General features: G+C 36.2%; 2 protein-coding genes across 2 annotated transcripts; one reads left to right on the forward strand and one right to left on the reverse strand.

The window, feature by feature from the left end:
* The first annotated feature begins 2,664 nt into the window (after positions 1 to 2,664).
* Positions 2,665 to 4,018, forward strand: LOC18036553 (mitochondrial uncoupling protein 5). Its single transcript, XM_006426224.2, has one exon. It carries the CDS (start codon positions 2,970 to 2,972, stop codon positions 3,903 to 3,905), a length of 936 nt encoding a protein of 311 aa, XP_006426287.1. The 5' UTR covers positions 2,665 to 2,969; the 3' UTR covers positions 3,906 to 4,018.
* A 3,106-nt stretch (positions 4,019 to 7,124) lies between these two features.
* LOC18036825 lies at positions 7,125 to 17,592 on the reverse strand. Its single transcript, XM_006426225.2, has 23 exons — positions 17,173 to 17,592; positions 16,606 to 16,672; positions 15,875 to 16,480; positions 15,566 to 15,738; positions 15,406 to 15,477; positions 15,115 to 15,252; positions 14,091 to 14,209; positions 13,688 to 13,993; positions 13,161 to 13,248; positions 12,962 to 13,067; positions 12,758 to 12,871; positions 12,436 to 12,599; positions 12,098 to 12,218; positions 11,571 to 11,795; positions 11,306 to 11,496; positions 10,664 to 10,831; positions 10,476 to 10,581; positions 10,023 to 10,160; positions 9,157 to 9,318; positions 8,859 to 9,059; positions 7,964 to 8,158; positions 7,806 to 7,877; positions 7,125 to 7,565 (listed from the first exon to the last, which is right to left on the reverse strand). The coding sequence occupies exons 2-23, from the start codon at positions 16,651 to 16,653 to the stop codon at positions 7,413 to 7,415; spliced, it is 3,666 nt and encodes a 1,221-aa protein (XP_006426288.1). The 5' UTR covers positions 16,654 to 16,672; positions 17,173 to 17,592; the 3' UTR covers positions 7,125 to 7,412.
* Between the last annotated feature and the right edge of the window lie 803 nt (positions 17,593 to 18,395).

Genomic DNA, 18,395 nt, shown 5'->3' on the forward strand with positions numbered 1-18,395 from the left:
ATCCGTGACCTATGCACTAAAACATGGGCATTGTTAAATGAGTTTTGAGAGCAGCCAATCATTATCATACATAGTGAGAGAAAAATAAAAAGTGAACACAATACGGTATGTGTTGACTGTTGATGGATGATGAATATTGACGAATTGACAACATTGAATCCTCTTATTTAAGGGATTTTCTGTTTTTTCTTTTTCCCCTTGTTCTTCTAGTTGCGGTTCCGTGAAAGTTGGAATCAGCGGTCGCGATTGCACCAAAAGGAAGAATTTTCTAATGCCAATGGAACCCACACGAAGCCGCTCATTTCGCCTGCCTCGGATGAGATCGAAACTCCACTGACTTTCTAACTCGGTCACCGTCGACTCCGTCACTCGCTCGAACCATGCCACGTGGATGCCATTTATATGACCGCAAATCAAAAGGCCAACTTGAACTTTCAAGTGGGAAAGGAAAGGAACACCGGTCAAGAATGTAATTTGGCCCTAACAAATGGACGGGTCTCTTTTGAAACTTCAAAAGGTTGTAGCCATTAAAATTCTATTGTTAATTTTCTTGATTCCTAAACGTGCCCCTTTTGGCCTTTTGTTAAACTAGTAATTTCCTCCGAAGTTTTACTTTTAGCAGCTCAAGTAGCAGCCGACACGGCTTTAAATTTCCCAGCTACTTGTAAGCTGCAACAACGACATATTCGGGAAATTTAAAATTTTGTGATCACATGGTTCAGTTCCGATGGGATCATCTGATTGAAGATTCAGTCTTCTCTTGGGAAAATGGGAGAAGACAATTCATCACAAAACATCCCAATGGTGGACTATATTCAGTTATCAATTGAATTTTAGTTTGTTGTAGGTTAAATTATTTATACTCTGAAAATTTCTTTAAACACTTTTTATTCTTAACACTATTTTAATAAATTATAGAAATTAATTATATTGTACACACTCTTTATACCATGCATGCTCTCTGTACAGTTCTTCAACTCTATAATCATGTTTCTATAAATCCAATTGTTGCTGCTGAAAAGACATAGACGAACAACAGTTTAGAACATTAAAAAGTCATCATTTATGCAACAACAACAATTTCTAAAAACAAAATTATTAAAAACGAAGAAACATATATCAAAGAGGAAATTGTGGTGCAAGAATTAAAATACTAAAAGCAAGTGAAGCCGGTAAATTGTGGTGCAAGAATTAAAATACTAAAATCAAGTGAAGCCGATAAGTTTCGTGTCAATTATTTATGGACTTTTGGAGAGAATGTTTTGAAATCAACATTTACATATCACCACATCTATCACTATTATTTTTATGAAGTTCGAATCATTCTAACTATTTATTTATTTCTTCATAAATGAGTTTATATATATATATATATAAGAGTAGTTTTCTGGTAAGAGATTTTAAAGTGCGGGAAAGTTTTAAAACCACACGGCTTTAAAAGCTTACAGTTTTAAGCCTTTAAAACCATGAGGTTTTAAAGGTTTCCCGCACTTTTCCACACTTTAAAATTTATGACTGGAACATTTATATATATATATTAAGGATTTCAAATAGAATAATAGAATCATTGTAAGTTGTAATGGTATGCTACTCAAGTGTTAAGAATAATAGTTCCTTCTACCCATTTGTATCACCCTTAATTAAAAATTACATCACGATGGGTATTTTTGTGTTAAAAGTTTTAATAAAAACATGAGTGTTCAAAGTTAATTTTAGAGTATAAACAGACTTAGAGCTAATTTGATAATACTGTAATTTTAAAATAATTATTATTAGTTGTACTGTAAAAATAATTATTTGTGAAGAAAAATAATTAAACATTTAGCAAAATTTATTTTTAAAAATGTTGTGAATTTTAAAAGTAATCATATGTGTTTCGTTAATGTTACTATTAAATTGTTGTAAGAATATAAATGACTGAATTGAATATAATATTAAATACATAAACACGTATAAAAACTTTTTTCTTATTTTTCAAAATCTGCACTACAATGAGTGATTTTATCAAAAGTGATTTGTAAAATTTTTTTACCAAATACCAAAAATTAGTTTTTAATTTTTTTAAAATTACTTTTGAGCCCCTCAAAATAATTCCAAATAGGCCCTTACTATTTGATTTATTATTTTAAAACTTACGAAAAAAAATCCTCTTGATGCAAAGGAGGGAAGGGGGATTTGGTCACTTCCGCTCAAAATAATTACTTTAGCACACAGTAATTTTTGGTAATTGAATACCAAAATATAAAAAGGTGATTACTAGTCTACAATCTACATGCAAGACACAAGATGAATCCGCGCATTTGAATGCACACGATTAAATCAAATCAAATTCAAGGGTTTGACCCAATCGTGCTTGGGGGCTGGGGCTGAAGCCACAGGTAATGAGCCAGCCAACCAAAGCGACTAGAAAGCAGCGAGAACTGGAGCCGACAAAAATTAATAAAGAAAAGATCAATATAGACGTTAGGGAGAGCATAAGAGACCCCACAATCATAAACGAGCCACAGTTGCCCAATTCGTACACACAATTTCCTTTCACAGCGTGCAGAAAATTAAGAAAGAACCTAATTTCCAGCTGCTTTATCTTTTTCGCGAATTAATTAACAAATTAAATACCAACCTCCCATCTCTGCCTATAAATTCACTTCTCCTAGTCTTGCCAAATCAGCCTCTCTCTCTCTCTCTCTAAAAAAAGAAAAGAAAGAAAAGGCTCCTTCTTCTTCTTTCTTATTATCACATTGTAGCCGGCATATGTCTCATAGACCCATCGTCCCTCATTCTTCCTCCATAGCTTTTGGCCTTCATTCTCATCTCCTGGTCTCCAGTGAGATGAGCTCCAATACCAACTGGTAACAACAACGCAACTTACAATTTTCACTGACCCACAAATTAATTCGATCTAACATTATTTTTCATTAAATTGATCATTTCTTCTTGATTCGTTTTCTGAAAACAAAAAAAGAATTAAAATGGGTGTGAAAGGCTTTGTTGAAGGCGGCATTGCTTCTATTGTTGCTGGATGTTCAACGCATCCCCTTGACCTAATCAAGGTCCGCATGCAACTCCAGGGCGAAAACCAGGTTCCGTCTATGCGTCCCGCTCTCGCTTTCCATGCCAACTCCTCCGCCGTCCACGTGTCTGCGCCACCCCGCCTGGGTCCCGTCGGCGTCGGCGTCCGTATTATTCAACAAGAAGGAGTTTCGGCTCTCTTTTCCGGGGTCTCCGCCACGGTGCTCCGCCAGACCTTGTACTCCACCACGCGGATGGGTCTCTACGACGTTCTCAAGCAAAAGTGGACTGACCCGGAAACCCGGAACATGCCGCTCGTGCGTAAGATAGCCGCCGGGTTAATTGCTGGTGGAATAGGAGCCGCCGTCGGCAACCCCGCTGACGTGGCAATGGTCCGCATGCAGGCTGACGGAAGGCTCCCTCCCGCGCAGCGTCGCAACTACAAGAGCGTCGTCGACGCTATAACCAGCATGGCCAAACAAGAAGGCGTGACCAGCCTGTGGCGAGGATCGTCCCTTACTGTGAACCGGGCCATGCTGGTCACCGCGTCGCAGCTGGCGTCCTACGATCAGATCAAAGAAAATATACTGTCAAAAGGGTGGATGCGCGACGGCCTCGGGACCCACGTGACGGCGAGTTTTTCTGCGGGGTTTGTGGCGGCGGTGGCGTCGAATCCTGTGGACGTGATAAAGACTAGGGTTATGAACATGAAGGTCGAGGCCGGGAAAGAGCCGCCGTACAAAGGGGCGCTGGATTGTGCCCTGAAGACGGTTCGGAGCGAGGGGCCGATGGCTCTGTATAAGGGTTTTATCCCTACGATTTCCAGACAAGGGCCGTTTACAGTTGTCCTGTTTGTTACGCTTGAACAGGTCAGGAAGTTGATGAAGGATTTCTGAGGATGATGACGACAACGACGATCAAAATTAGATATGTTTTGATGTGGATTTATTATTAATTATTCGCAGTTTAATTCACAAGGAAGAAAATAAACATGTGATTCAATTCAGAACGCTTGTACTAGTGATTCGTGTGTTTGCTTCGCAGCATGTGATTTATCATATACGCGTTCTGGAATTAAGATACGAAAATTTTGATGTTTGTTGCATAATTAATTTTTTTATTCTCAAGTTTTTTAGAGACACAAACCAAAAGTATAAATTAAATTTGAAAGTCAACTGCGGCCAGGATCTTGGAAAGTCCAAAATGCTGAAATGTTTAGGCTTTAGCGGTTTCCCATACTTCAGGGCAAGCAAACTGATCAGACAAAAGAATTGAGTTGGCGTATTGCTACAAAGATTGACCCATAGCCCATACAAATTTTGCTTCTGGATGTGTTTGTTCGTATGTCTAAATGATTTTGATTACGCGGAAATTATGAGTCGAGACTTGAGAGGCAGAGAGGAGAGACTAGAATTTTCTTCGGATGTGTGATTCAGCTTTTGCGGGCATACAAAGTCATTAAAATAGTCAATTGTATATGTATCTTGCCGTTGTCGCAACTATAACTTAATTACTTTAAAATTTTGAATTATATATATATATATATATATATCAAGGACGTGGCAGGCACATGAACATGTCCAGATATCGTACGTCTGGAACATTGCATATATAGATATATATGTATGTGTGTGTGTGTGGACACGGAACATTCCAAATCAAAAAGTTTGTTCTTAGCTTAAAACACTAGGCAATTATAGGCTTTGCATCAAAGCCTTATTCATTTATTCTTCAGTCTCCAACTGGTTCAGCTCTTTCTGTGGCACCAAGGTTCATCCCTCTCTAACTTCTATATAATAACATTATGAGAAACAAGCAAGCATCATATTCATTCATTCGTTTCTTTTTGTTCTAATGCACGCATACATATATATATATACACGTACATATTTAAGCATGTATGTATGTGGAACCAGAACGAGGAATAGGAACTTTCTTCAGAAAGCACCAAAATCTAAGAGCGCCAAGATTCGGAAGGTGCTTTTGGTTCTGATTTTTTTCTGAAATATCCAGTCTGCAACTTCCGGTCTTAATAATTTAGTGACGTGGGACCGCGGCCATTACACACCCTCGATTTTGATTAATTAATATATCAGTGATTCCGCTCAGGCTAATGGGTTCTCTTCTGTACTCTCCATCTTTAGGTGGGAAAATTAGTGGCTAGACTCATTTGTACCTGTCTGATACAATCAATAATATCCACTTGCTCGTATGTCTGTCTCCAGTGGCAGTAGCCCAATAATTGATTGCATTGTGGTTTGTACAACACGCTTAAATTTCCTGGAAAGACATCGATCAAGCAAACTTTTTTAACTTGAAGATTTTTATTCTTGTTCTTAGAGAGGCTCGTTGCTATTTGGATCTTGGGGTCCTCTTTATTATCACACTGTCCTATTTTAACCACCCCAACATAAAAGTGAGTCCTTTTGACTCCTGCGCGCCTGCCTGAGCTGTTTTCACGAGAGAGAATGCTGGATCCAATTATTCAGGCCAAATACTTATTTACCTTGAGATATATACACGCGCGCGCGCACATGAATGGAACTATATATATATATATATATATATATATATATATATATATAGGCTAATGCTAAGTTACATACATGTATCTTACACCCCTTTCACATGAATAGTGAATGATGTGGGTCTACTAACTATTCATGTGAGAGAGTTGTAAGGTACATGCATGTAACTTAGAGGGATCCATATATATATATATATATATATATATTCGCACACATAAAATATATGTTACAGTATTTTGTTTATAAATATCACGTGCAAATAACATTTTTATATGTCGTGATATGAGAAAGGGTGGTCCGAAGCTGTCTGATCAGTCAAATCACACAAAATTTCGACCTACAAAAAAATGTCCTACACGTGGTAAGACATAGGCTCAGGTACAGTATGGTCCATTCGAAGAGTAAATTTGGGATTATTATCCTCATTTTTAAAAACTTTTAAATTAGCTTAGTTTTTGTTCAAAAGATAATAAAACAAAAATGTTCAAAAAACAAAAAAAAAATGAGATGAGTTTTTTTTCCCCTTTTTTTAATAAAAGTTGAGGGTAAATTAATTTTTTTAAAATTAAAAATAATTAATTCACTAGAATAACCTGAAATTAACCCCGTATACAAGAAAAAATTTATCGCACACCACAATTAAAAAGATGCCGATACTTTCAGCCCACAAGCCAAGTGGCGCGGGGATTGTGAACATGGCTGTCAAGAAGATCCCGAATTGAAGTGGGTTTCTGCCGCAAGATGAGATCGCAGAATACCTACCATTAACGAGAATGTATGGTTTGTGCATGAACCGTATCATCCAGCAGTATCTTTACGGCCCCACAATGTGATTGTGACAGCCGAGTTTTATGCATAAGGTTCCCCATATACATATACACACCTACACACATATATACGATACGAGGACAAGTCACCGACAGGTAAATCAACTTCCGTATTACCCTTATATGACAGATTAAATCAAATGAATTAATGCTTTTCGACGTTCCAACATTTATTTTCACAGTGGGATGCACTAGAGTATGAAAGGGACATGAAAATAGCACAAATGTCTCTCAAACAGATCAGATTACATAATTCCTGTGAGAAAATTCTATCCCATCCTTGAATAAAGATGAAGCTTACTCAGATACCAATAAGCAACTTAGAAGATGAAGTTCAGTAGTGCGGAAGTGCACAATAAAAGTAATAGCCATCATCAAATAGTAATGACTCCCCATGGCAGCTAAAGTCCATGTCCACATGCCAAAATGTCATTACAAAAGCTAACTAAAACGATTCCAACAACTACTAATGTTAACCAGAGAAAAAATGAAAATAAAGCAAACCAATCTAGAGAAAAGAAACAAAAACATAAAGGTGCCTGACATGATTTAAAAATAAACAGATTCATTGTGGACCGAATATAACTTTCTTTTCCATATAAAAGATCAAACAAGTTCTTCATCTTTCATTTCAAACCAATAGAAAAAATAAAAGTTGTCGTGGAAAGAAAGAAATGGAATCAACTCTCGGGTATAATGAAGAGCAATGTAGGAAAGGTAAACATATTTGAGTTGTGTGTTTCACACTTGAGACAAGAAAGGAGAAAAGGGTAAAATAGCGGTTCCATTACTTTCTCATTATCTTTTACATTTTTTGCAACAAAAGTTGAATATAAATGATCACCACCAAAAAGGCCATGGTGGGACAACTGTACAGAAAAAAATGCCAAAAATTGTAACAAAATTGACAGAACTCTTTACATCCAGAAAAAATCGACCATGCAAAACTTGTGTTCCGGTGTAGTCCCTTTAATTTGTGCTGTTTGTCATCCCGTCTACTACCAAAATTGGCTCCTCTTTTGATTTTTTATTTACAGATATGTAAAGTCTAATAATAGTAGTTATTATCCTTGTAATTGGCGGAATCCTTACAGAGCATGGAACGCACTTCCATTACAGACCTTGGTGGCTCCAAGTCTTTCTCTTGCAGAGCATTGCCAAGCAATTGCTGCATCTGTGATGCAAATATGTCATCCAAAATCTGCAAATTCAATGACGATGATAAGCGAGTGATGAAAGAACCAGTTGTTGTAAAAGAGTTTGAGAAATAAAATTTGAGACTGGCATTCTTTAACTTCCTTTTCATGAAAGTTTTATGACTCCTTCAAAATCAAATAGTAAGAGCAAATATCCGCACTTTTACTTTGTTAAGCTTATTTGGCTAGTACAAGAAAGGGATCCATTTTTTATTAGGAAGCACAGAGGCTACAGTGCAACTTACTGAAACAGCAAATCTTGAGCTTTTATACCAGGACCTGTGCTCTCTCTTGTTTTCTAGAAAATTGAGTACATCCTGTAACCAGAAAGGAAGAGATCAAGATAAATATATTTTTAATATTTACAATCACAGAGAAGCACATGATTTAAATGTAAACCTACCTTTCCCATCTGGTCCCAGAAAATTCGGCAAATGAGTATGAATACATGAGGCTCAACAACTGTATGGAGATGGTCCATTGTCTTGATCAGAAGATCTTTCACAGGCTGCATTCTACTTCGTACATCTGATTCTGCACAGGTTTCCTCCGAGTCCTGGATTATCTTCTTTAACTTTGTCGTACTCTGCATCTTTGTCTACAAGACAAAGTGAATGCCCCAATCCGTCAGTATAGACAAATTGGTGCTTGTAGTACTAGATCTAGATATTATTTTTAAAAAAGTAATAAAAAGCTGTGAAGGGAAATATATCTGAGAACTAGTGGAAATATATCTGAGAACTAGTTACTACATTATCAATGCTAGCTTAATAAGCATAGCACAGGGTTCGCCAAGAAACCTAAAAGAGAAATATTAAATCAAGTTTGCAATTTCCAAACCAAAATTTGCAACTACACAGACCATAATCCTGATGAACAATCATCACCCAGGACCCAAACATGAAGGAGTTGTCAACAGAGGCAATTGCTTACAAGGAAAGTTACTTAGTCCAACAAATGAATGGCGGCATCACAAATTTTACACCAATGTCCGGTAAACATCAATCAAACAAACAACTGTAATGGTCCAATCACATTAATAAGGTGTGTTTTTATCTAATATATGGAGCTCTGAAATCTAAGGTTCTGTCAACTATTTGCTTTTACATTTGTTTCAAACATATATCTCTAATGATGCAAAATCAGCATTTTCAACTTTGAGGTATCCTAAACAGGCTAATTACTTGAATTCCATTTTGAAAAGGTAATTTATTCAACATATTCTGACAGTATTTAAAAAAAAAAAAATCTACATCAAAAGATATAAATGAAGTTGACAGATTGCAATAGATACTCACATTCTCTACAAATTTCTCAACAACAGCTAGCAAATAATTTCTGAATTTGGCTCTCATCATGACTGTTATTTCACTGAGATGCTCCCCTACGACAGCATTTCCACCATCAGCAATACAAGAAGACCAAGATTTAAACTGGCTTTCTATTTTGGGCCACAGCACGTCCAACATCCTTTTCATGGAATTTAAAAGAATTCCTAGCTGAAAAAAGAAAAGAAAAACTCAAAAATTTAAGTTCTATCTGGGAAATATAGAAACTAATTCTGCAAAAACTGCATAAATAAGAATAGAAGTTTACCTCATCTGGGACAAAATAGACATTCACAGTTCGTTTCGCAATTTTCTGAACATATTTGAGGCCGAATACCTTGGCCATAAGGTTGTCCTTCAGTGGTGATAAAACATCAGCATATTGCTTATCCAAAGCTTCTGCAATTGCCCTTTCAATATCTGCCACAGCCTTTTGACAAATATCCAACCCAAAAGTGAGAGAATAAAAAAAAAAAAAAAGAGTACGCATTTCTAGGAAAGATGAAACAAAATAGAAAACTCATAGCATCAAGCTAAAATGAAGGTTCACATGTTGAAAACCAGCAAACCCAAAATTAAAAACAACAGACTTTTAACAAAATCAAACACTGTTGATTGTTTACCAAATAGTTATACTTCAATAACCTCCACGAGGTCTTGAAATTGTCCACTTAACAATCAGAAGTTTCAAAATTGCACCGACCTACACTGAGCTTTGAGCTTTCTAGATTATTCACTTACCCACTTTTAAAGAACAAACTGTTATCTTTAACTGTGTAAATGATTAAAATCATACAAAATTACTTGTATAACCTAGTTTGAATTCCTTGGTCAAGTTATCATTGAGGGCTTACCGATTGAATAATCTCTTAACATTTATGGTTTCAAACTATCATAATGATAACATCTTGGTGTAGGCTAAAGTTTAATAGGTGGTTGGAATAGACTAAATTTATGGTTGATATAGGCTAAATTTTAATTTATGATATGGCATGGTCAATGTAATGGTCAAACTTGAAAACTTCAGGGTAATTGGCAATGTCTAAGTGAAATTATGTAAAGAATGACTACCCTTAAGAGAATGAGATGTCATTTGAACTTTATACATATGAAAAAGAGTCAGTCGAAACGTACATTCTCCAAGACAACAGCGTACTCTGGCCAACGGCGAATAATAACCTCATATTCATTCAGCATAGCTTTCAGCTGATCATCCATCTCATCGACGTAAGGAGTTGTTGAGTTTTGTGTTTTAACACCAGCCCACTTTACCTGAAAGTAATCAGTTTCATATAAATTGTCATAAAAATGATGTCACATGCTTAGATATGTGAGTGTTGTATATATCAATTGAATTATGCAATACTGACATTATTCATTTCAATTAGACCAATAATTAGCCGAGTGGTACAAATTGCAACTAATATTCAGATATAAGAGTCGAGCAAATTGTAAGCAACAGCGGAAGCACTGTGATCTTTTGCTTATATATTTAAATAGAATAACATTATTCTGCATCCTAGCCATCAAAAGCAGTTTGATTAATTCAGTACAGTGTTAAAGACATCGTTAACTGAAAATTTATACCTTATCTAGCTTGGAGATGTCAAGTAAAGCACGACGTTTGTCATAAATCCAGTGAGTTATATATGAGTGAAACAACTCCTTTGCCTCAATTCCACCTTTGACATGGCTGTGAGAAATTATGTAGTCAGTACAGATAAAAAAAAAAAACAAGTTAATGAATATGGAGAAAAGAGAAGAAAAACTGTTACTTGATATTCCAGCATGAGAGATCCCGTTGAAAGTCTGCTGTTGCAATAACAAGTTCTGCAACAGGAGGCGAGGGTCCAGAAGGAGGACATGCAGCAAGGAATGCCTGCAATCTATTGCAGAGATCCACACTATATATGGATGCAGAAAGATTTGGAAGATCTATGAAGCTGTATTAAAAGAATAACAGATTGATCAAATAATTACTAGGAAAAAACAGCATGAATCTGCCAACAACATAATCTACTCCTCAACCTTACAGCAGTTCATATAAATCTTCCAATCAGGAGGCAAGGCTATCCAAACATTATACTTGTGAGAACAAAAGACAGGAAAATATTTATTAAAGAATCTAGGTAAAGGTAATCAGGTGACAAATAACCAGCAAAAAGTGACAGGTGTATTTACAAATAAAATTACAATTAAGCGAGGGCTACAATAGGCCCAAGTCAAACATACTGTTTATAATGTTTGAAAACCTTAAAACAAAAGAATCCTCACATCTGTACTCGTCCAAGAAAGGAGAAATGAAAACAGAAACAGATGCAATTCCAGAATAAAGGCAATGGCATATATTTTTCCATTAAGAAAGGGAAAAAAAAAAGAAAAAAGAATCCTACAGAATGAAATAGGGAATATTTTACCTAGGCAGCACATGTTGGTTATGGATCTCAATGTCAGTGCAGATTTCATTTCTAACACTTAAAATTAGAGATTTCATCTTCTGATAAGCAGTTGAAAGACCCTCGGGGTTCATTAAGGTGCCCTCATTCTTGCTCACAACATATTCATCTGTTTCTGCCAAGTGCCTTCTCGATCTCTTCTTCACGGCAGCCTGTATCACCATTTGCTGTAAGAAGAATTCTAAAGATTAAAAGAAACTACAAGCCCAGAAAATGTTGGTAGTACCTGAAAATATCTGGTTAACTTCAACTGTGACTCAGAAGCTAATATATCGTGAAGAAGAGTATATAGCTTGACAGCAGATGGTAAAGCAGGAGCAGAAAGGCCAGTGGGCGGCCCAAAAACATCTATCAATCCAGATGGTGATAATTCATCCAGTGACTTGTAATTCTCAAAAAGTAGGGCTAGTATCTGCTGAACTTGATCCTCAATCTCCCCTAGGATGCGATTCTGGTTGACATTCATATATCATTAACAGAATTAAGTTCCACTATATACTCACATATGCCATACATGTTTCCTACATGAGCTTTTTTAAAGGAACAGTAATTGCTCAAAGTACCGACCAATGTTGCATCTATTAAAAGGATGTCACAAGTGGTGAAAAGATGTCAAAGGTCTAATCAATTCCAAAAACAGATGCATAGTCATTCCAACTAATAGCAAAGCCCTTGCTTAAAGTCAGCATGTGTTGTGCCAGAACTATTACTTATGCAAAGTGCAAACTTCTATATGAAGACTTTAACCCTTACCTCTTGATGACTTAACACTTTCTTGCTGTCTCCCTTCATGAAAACAGGTAAAAGCAAATCATATACTAGCGCAAGACAATCACGAGTGGGTGTGGCCACATCCATGACATAAGACAGATATCTGCAAGAAGCATAAATATTACACAACAGAAGACAGGACTGATACTGTTTTGTATAGCTTTGATTGATCTTATGTGGATAACTGGTGCACTACTCAAGTGTAATATGCCCATTATATATTAATATAAATACTCATAGTTTTCTTGTAAAAAACATTACAAATCTTCATTGATGAATGGTTCAAACATAACACTGTCCATTCTACTTCATTGCTATACCTTAACTTGGTGTAGGCATCTGATACCCCATAATATGATGCAAAGTTATCCAATAACCACTTCCATGGGCCATTTAGCAACAAATTTCTTTGCTGAAACTTTTGAGCTTTCATTGCAACTTCGAGCACCAGGTCATATGCCACAGTTTCAGCGACACAGCCACCCTACAGACAGAAGTGAGTGAGCTTAGTTTTATGAACTGCATAATCCCATCCTCACTACTGCTTCATTTATAAATGCATACAAACAAAAGGATTTCGGTGGACTCATCTTAAAAATGTTAAGTTTTAGAAAATTATTGGAGGATATGATTGCACTGTACCTTAAGATTATTATTCTCAACTTCACTAGTTGAATAGTTTATATATAGTTGGATTCTGCCCACAAGTTCGTGCTCTGGTTCACTGTATATGGGCCACCACCGAAGCTTGTCACTCTGCATTCACAACAATTCTTTAAACCATCAGGGAGATCCATCAATTTTCCAGAACCTTAAATGTCAGAAAAGCATTCCTGGAAATCTTACTGGGTCATCAGCAATAGCAGCAACTTGAGCTAGAACACGACCATAATATTCTCCCTTGGAACCGTGAACTTCAACAATCAAATCATCACCAACGCTATCTGGAAAGCTGCGTTACAGTAAGTTGTAAAAACAGATAAACACCTTTGACAAACTAAAAAGTAAAAACAAGAGGGAACACAGCCAAAGAAAGAATGCATACAACATATGGGTTTCGCCGGATCCTGCTTGCAACCGAATCGCATCTTCTTCGGATATACTTTTCAACCTCAACTGACAAGAATATGTTTCTGATAACAGAAAATCAGCTTAAATTAGAAGATATAATGAGATTATATCAACACTAGTAGCCTCAAGGAAATAAGAAACTGGAAAATAATTAATCATTATGCCCCTATGTGATCTTAGTCTTAGACTGAAGCTCTTCAACAAGCCTATATATGAGAATTTTAAAGCAATATTGGACCTAAGCCAAGTATAAGGATGACTCGGAATTATGATACTTTTTTTATTTTGATGCTTTACTTTCCCTTACATTCATTCTTAATAATTCATGAAAGCTAATTCACAGATAATTCAAGCTTGCCCCCATTGAACTCCATATGAACAGTAGCAACTTGGAAGAGCAATATCAGCTCATATAATATAATGGACAAGTGGAATAGTTAAACATTTAAAAAGTAGAATCTAAGAATACTGAGTTGTAAATTTTACAGAGATTTTGCATACCTTGTACTGCTTCATAGGATGATGAGGTTTTATGCGACGTAGTGACCCTGTTTCTCAAGACCCTGGAAACCTCTTTTACATACTTGGTACTTGCATGCACATACGCTAAACTTTGTTGTGAGAATGAACCATTTGCAGGAATACGAGGAGTTATGCGAACTTTCCTTATTTCATCCCACCCAGAGATTACCATTGAGTTCAGATTGGAGAAATGTTGACGAATCAGTTCTACTTTTATCATTGACAGATTCAAAGATGAAAAACTGCAGCCAGGAGGCAGGTCTAAACCTATTTTGACTTTGCGCACTTTACGATGACCACAATTTTAAAACGATTTTAGCAGCCTTTAGTGGAAAAGATATCATGAAATCATTACGAAATACTTAGGAAATAATAAGACTACCTTGTACTTTCAGTTTACCACAAGTCTTCTTGGATTTCAGAGCAGCTCCCTCACTGATCAACTCTGAAGATTGTTTTGCCAATAGTTCTTCTTCAGATTGCAATAATACTTGCCGTAAACTATGATGTTAAGAAGTAATGAATCATGATTAAAAAAGGGCATTTCATGGGCAAATACAAACATGTACTAAACATAATATACCCTAAAATGATACCAGCATTTGAATGCAAAGAAAGAGTACAATTCAGGAGAAAAATGGAAAGCATGATTAAGTTCCTATAATTCTTTTTTTTTTTCCGTTAATGTAATTTTTTATTTTGTTCAGCTAATGGCAACCAAATTCCCTCCCCACCCATGTGAGTGGCAATCGAACCCAAACCACTTGTTTATCTACACAGGAGATTTACCAACCAAACTTTGACCCACAATATTTAAACCAATTTAGGTTGTAAGTTCCTATAATATTGTTTAGCATATATTTACTTTCTACAATCTGATTTCAATACCTCCATCTCCTGAACGCAATGCAGAGCTGAATACAGATAATAAATTGTACCCTAAATCATTGGTCAATTTAATTATTTAATCATTTACAAGCAAATTCCTTTCTGACCCTTCTCCAGTGAAGAAAAAGTATTCAGACAACTAGTCATTATTTCTTGGTTCATATGTAGATAGAAGGCAGAAACTCCTTATAGAAGTCCTACCATATGGCTGATATCCATGTTTTATTGTCATGCTTCCACTTTCATAATACTGGCTTCTTGCTACATTTAAGAAAATATATATGCATGACATGTTCAAGATTATTCCAGCGGCTAAGGGAATGACTTGTTTGGAAGTTGTAAAACTAAGGAAACGACTTATATGGAAATTGAAAAACTAAGTAGTTTCCCAGACATTAGCTCTAGTCCATATTTCAAAAGTTGTCCTGGTATAGTTCATCCTATATCAACCTAAATCAGAAATACTTGAATGTAAAAACAGAGTACAGGAGAATAAACGATAGGAAACTGGCACCCACCCAAATGCGTCTCGCAACACGGCACATTCATTATTCAAGAAGTAGGGAGCTTGTTCCTCACAACCCTTCGCCCATGAGTGAAGACAGAGACGCACACACGCATCATAAGATATCACAGCACACCAAGGACCTAGTCCACTGAATCCAGTCCACAAAGAGAGAGAAAATGATGAGCAAAGTAATAGCTATGGCATACTTGACAGATTTAGTAAGTAAAATGTCTGTCAAAAGCACAAGAATCAAGAGTGAGCAAATGATGGAGCCTGATAATAGTTCAGCCATTTCATCAACCTTGCATGAAATGTGGGGAGACGAGCAGGTAAGGAACTTGCAGAAGTATCACTTTGTATGCCAGCTGCAGTCCTGCAGCGTAGTATATGTTTAATAACAGAATTCCAACAATTCTTGTCAAAGAATTAAAGAGAAGAAGCAATTATTGCATGCGCCCAACCTGTTAGATACATCAGAAACCTTGTAGCCGGTGCACCCCTTGCCAGGGGCAGTAGAGGGGATGCTTCCTGTTGTTTTTGGAACATAAGTGGTTGCACTAAAAGCTGAACTTTGCCCAACAACCTGTTCCATCGCTGACCCAGAACTAACAAAGGGAGGTGCACTGGGAATATCCTGCAAGTACTTATCCATCTGAGAAGTGCATGAAGGCATATCTAAATAATAGATGACTAATGAAGAAAAATTTAAATGAATAGAATGCACTTATAAATGAGTAAGAAAATTTGATTGACAGTCAAGGATAGGAAACCTGTTTAGCTGTTTTTTCAAGGTTTGACCCTGAAGTGACACAAGAATAACTATCTGAAGTGTACGTTCCTCTCAGAGAATCACAGCCATTGTTGCTCCCGGAATGCGCAAAAACGACCTCAGTACTAGTAGCTGAATATGGCAATTCTTCTTCTGCAGTGCCAGGCTTCCCCAATAAAATCCCACCACCACCCCTTTCCACTCTCACTGCACTATTCATTTGTCTCTGCATAGCTTCCTTCCTAGATAAACTAGATATGGAATGATTTCCAACTTTGCCATAATCTGCCTGTTTGTGCCCTGGTTTGGTAGCTGCATCATTGCCAATCTTGTGATCTTGTCGAGGCGACTTTACTGAATACTTCCCGCGGTAGACCTGATCATCTGAATCAGGCGATATGTCCATGTCTGATCCAGAGCCACTATCATTTTCCCTCACATGTACTGTTTGCGACACGGGAACCACACCTGATGACGAATGTCCACTTCGAAATTTGGATGCTTGAGCCAATCCAATGTCTCGTCCACCATTTCTCAAACTAGTAGTAGTATCATGTTTTGATCTCTGAGTTAAAAGAGAACCAAATATATCTTTCTTTGCACCACCCTTCTTGCACAAAATCAGACAACATATTATCAGTTCTATCCAACAACTAACACTACACCTGAAAATCTAAAAACAACAGTATAAAAGACATTTTTAAGAAACAAATAGAATTCTTTATTGCGTACCTGTCGGACCCATTTAAGGGTATTACTATCGAGACCTTCAGTGAACATTGTCTTAAAGCTTTTTCACCTAAACCAACAAGAAGGAGAGAAACTTAAGGCATATTATTAAAAAACTGAATCTTACGAAATGGTGTGTTTGAAATTGTGATGAATGAGAGAACGTTAATAGCAGAACCAAGATTTATATATATATATATATATATATATATATATATATATATATATGACTACATCTAATGGGCTATCGAATCATCTAAGAACCATCATGAAAAAGATTATAAAAAAAAAAAAAAAAAAACTTATGATGATATGTGTAGTGCTAAAAGTAGCTATAATAATCTTGGAACTTTACTTTTTGTCTACTTGTCGCTTTTCTTAAAATTTTCCCGGGAACCAAACAGAAAATGGAAAACTCAGAATTGAACTCAATTAATGTAAAGGGTGATGAGTAAGCAACAGTAAAGTGGAACAAACACTGATCTCGCATCCAGAACTCTATGCTAAAAGGATATATGAAAATACAAAAAGCAATAAAAATAATATCAAATAATCACGAAATTCACTTGCCTATGATAAAAGAACGCTAGAGGATGAAAATGTGAGTTCCGAAAGATCCGAAAAGGAAAAGATTTAAGAATGATATCACATAACATCGCCAAAATTCACTTGCCTACACTAAACCGCCATTAAGTACACATCAAAAGTGACAAAGTAATAAAGAAAAGGAATCAAATTAATGAGAAATGAAACCAACAGGGAAACAGAAACTAGAAGTCTAATAGACTCATCAAATTTAGTGATTTCTTTCTTCTTCTTTTTTTTTTTTTTTTGGCTTCTCTCTTTATATAAAGCTTTCCTTTTCTCCACTGCTAAAAATTCTCACTGGCCAATGCTTAAAAAAATGCTAATGATTTTGAGAAGAAAGTATAATTAAAATATAAAAGCGGCATTTATAAAAAGGAGAGATAATCAACAATGTACTACGTAATTTAAAAATTAAAAAGAGGACGAAATCACAGAGGATATAGGAGAACTAACGGAAACGGAGACGTGAGAGTAACGTGAAGCTGACGTGGCGGGTGAATCCGCGCTCTTTTGTAACGGTCGAATGTTGTTTGCGTGCTTGCTTTTGATCAGTTCGGTCGATGTCTTGTTTTTATTTTTCTTTCGACAAAAAAACAAAAACAAAAGAATGTTTGAAGTTTGTGTTTCGTATTTTGTTGTTGTTCTTAAGACTGGTTCGGTTATACATACAATTGGTGCTTTTAAATTTGTGCTCCCGGAGTCGGAGTGCACGCATGATTTGCGTGCTTCTTCGGGTGAGATTACATTAAAAGAATTCATAATTATGGCTGCGACCCCCGGGCAATCGCGCACACACTTGCTTTGCTCGGTAGGCGAGTGTGTGTGTGTTCGCGTGCTGTATCCAGATATTCTCAGTGCAGATGTGTAATCTAAATCTAATCTTATGGGCTGAAAAGTCGGGGGAAGTTGGGATTCTTAATGACGAAGTAATGGGATTTGGGATGTTTAATTAACAATAATTCAATTTTCATAATGTTTTGTTGACTGGAAAAATTAGAGCATAAATTAAAAATCCATTTCCATTGATCTACGCGTGCGGCGTGATTTTGGTATCAGACCCTACCAATTAGAGAAACTTATTGAAGAGATTCTGTAATTAATGTAAAAATGAAAAAAAAATAATAATGGAAATTAACACAAGTCCGTGCACGTATTATCTTGTGTTACGTATAATAATAATAATAATAATTAATAGAATAACGAGG

This window comes from Citrus clementina, unplaced genomic scaffold, assembly GCF_000493195.1.
Source record: "Citrus clementina cultivar Clemenules unplaced genomic scaffold, Citrus_clementina_v1.0 scaffold_7, whole genome shotgun sequence".
Lineage (NCBI taxonomy): Eukaryota > Viridiplantae > Streptophyta > Magnoliopsida > Sapindales > Rutaceae > Citrus > Citrus x clementina.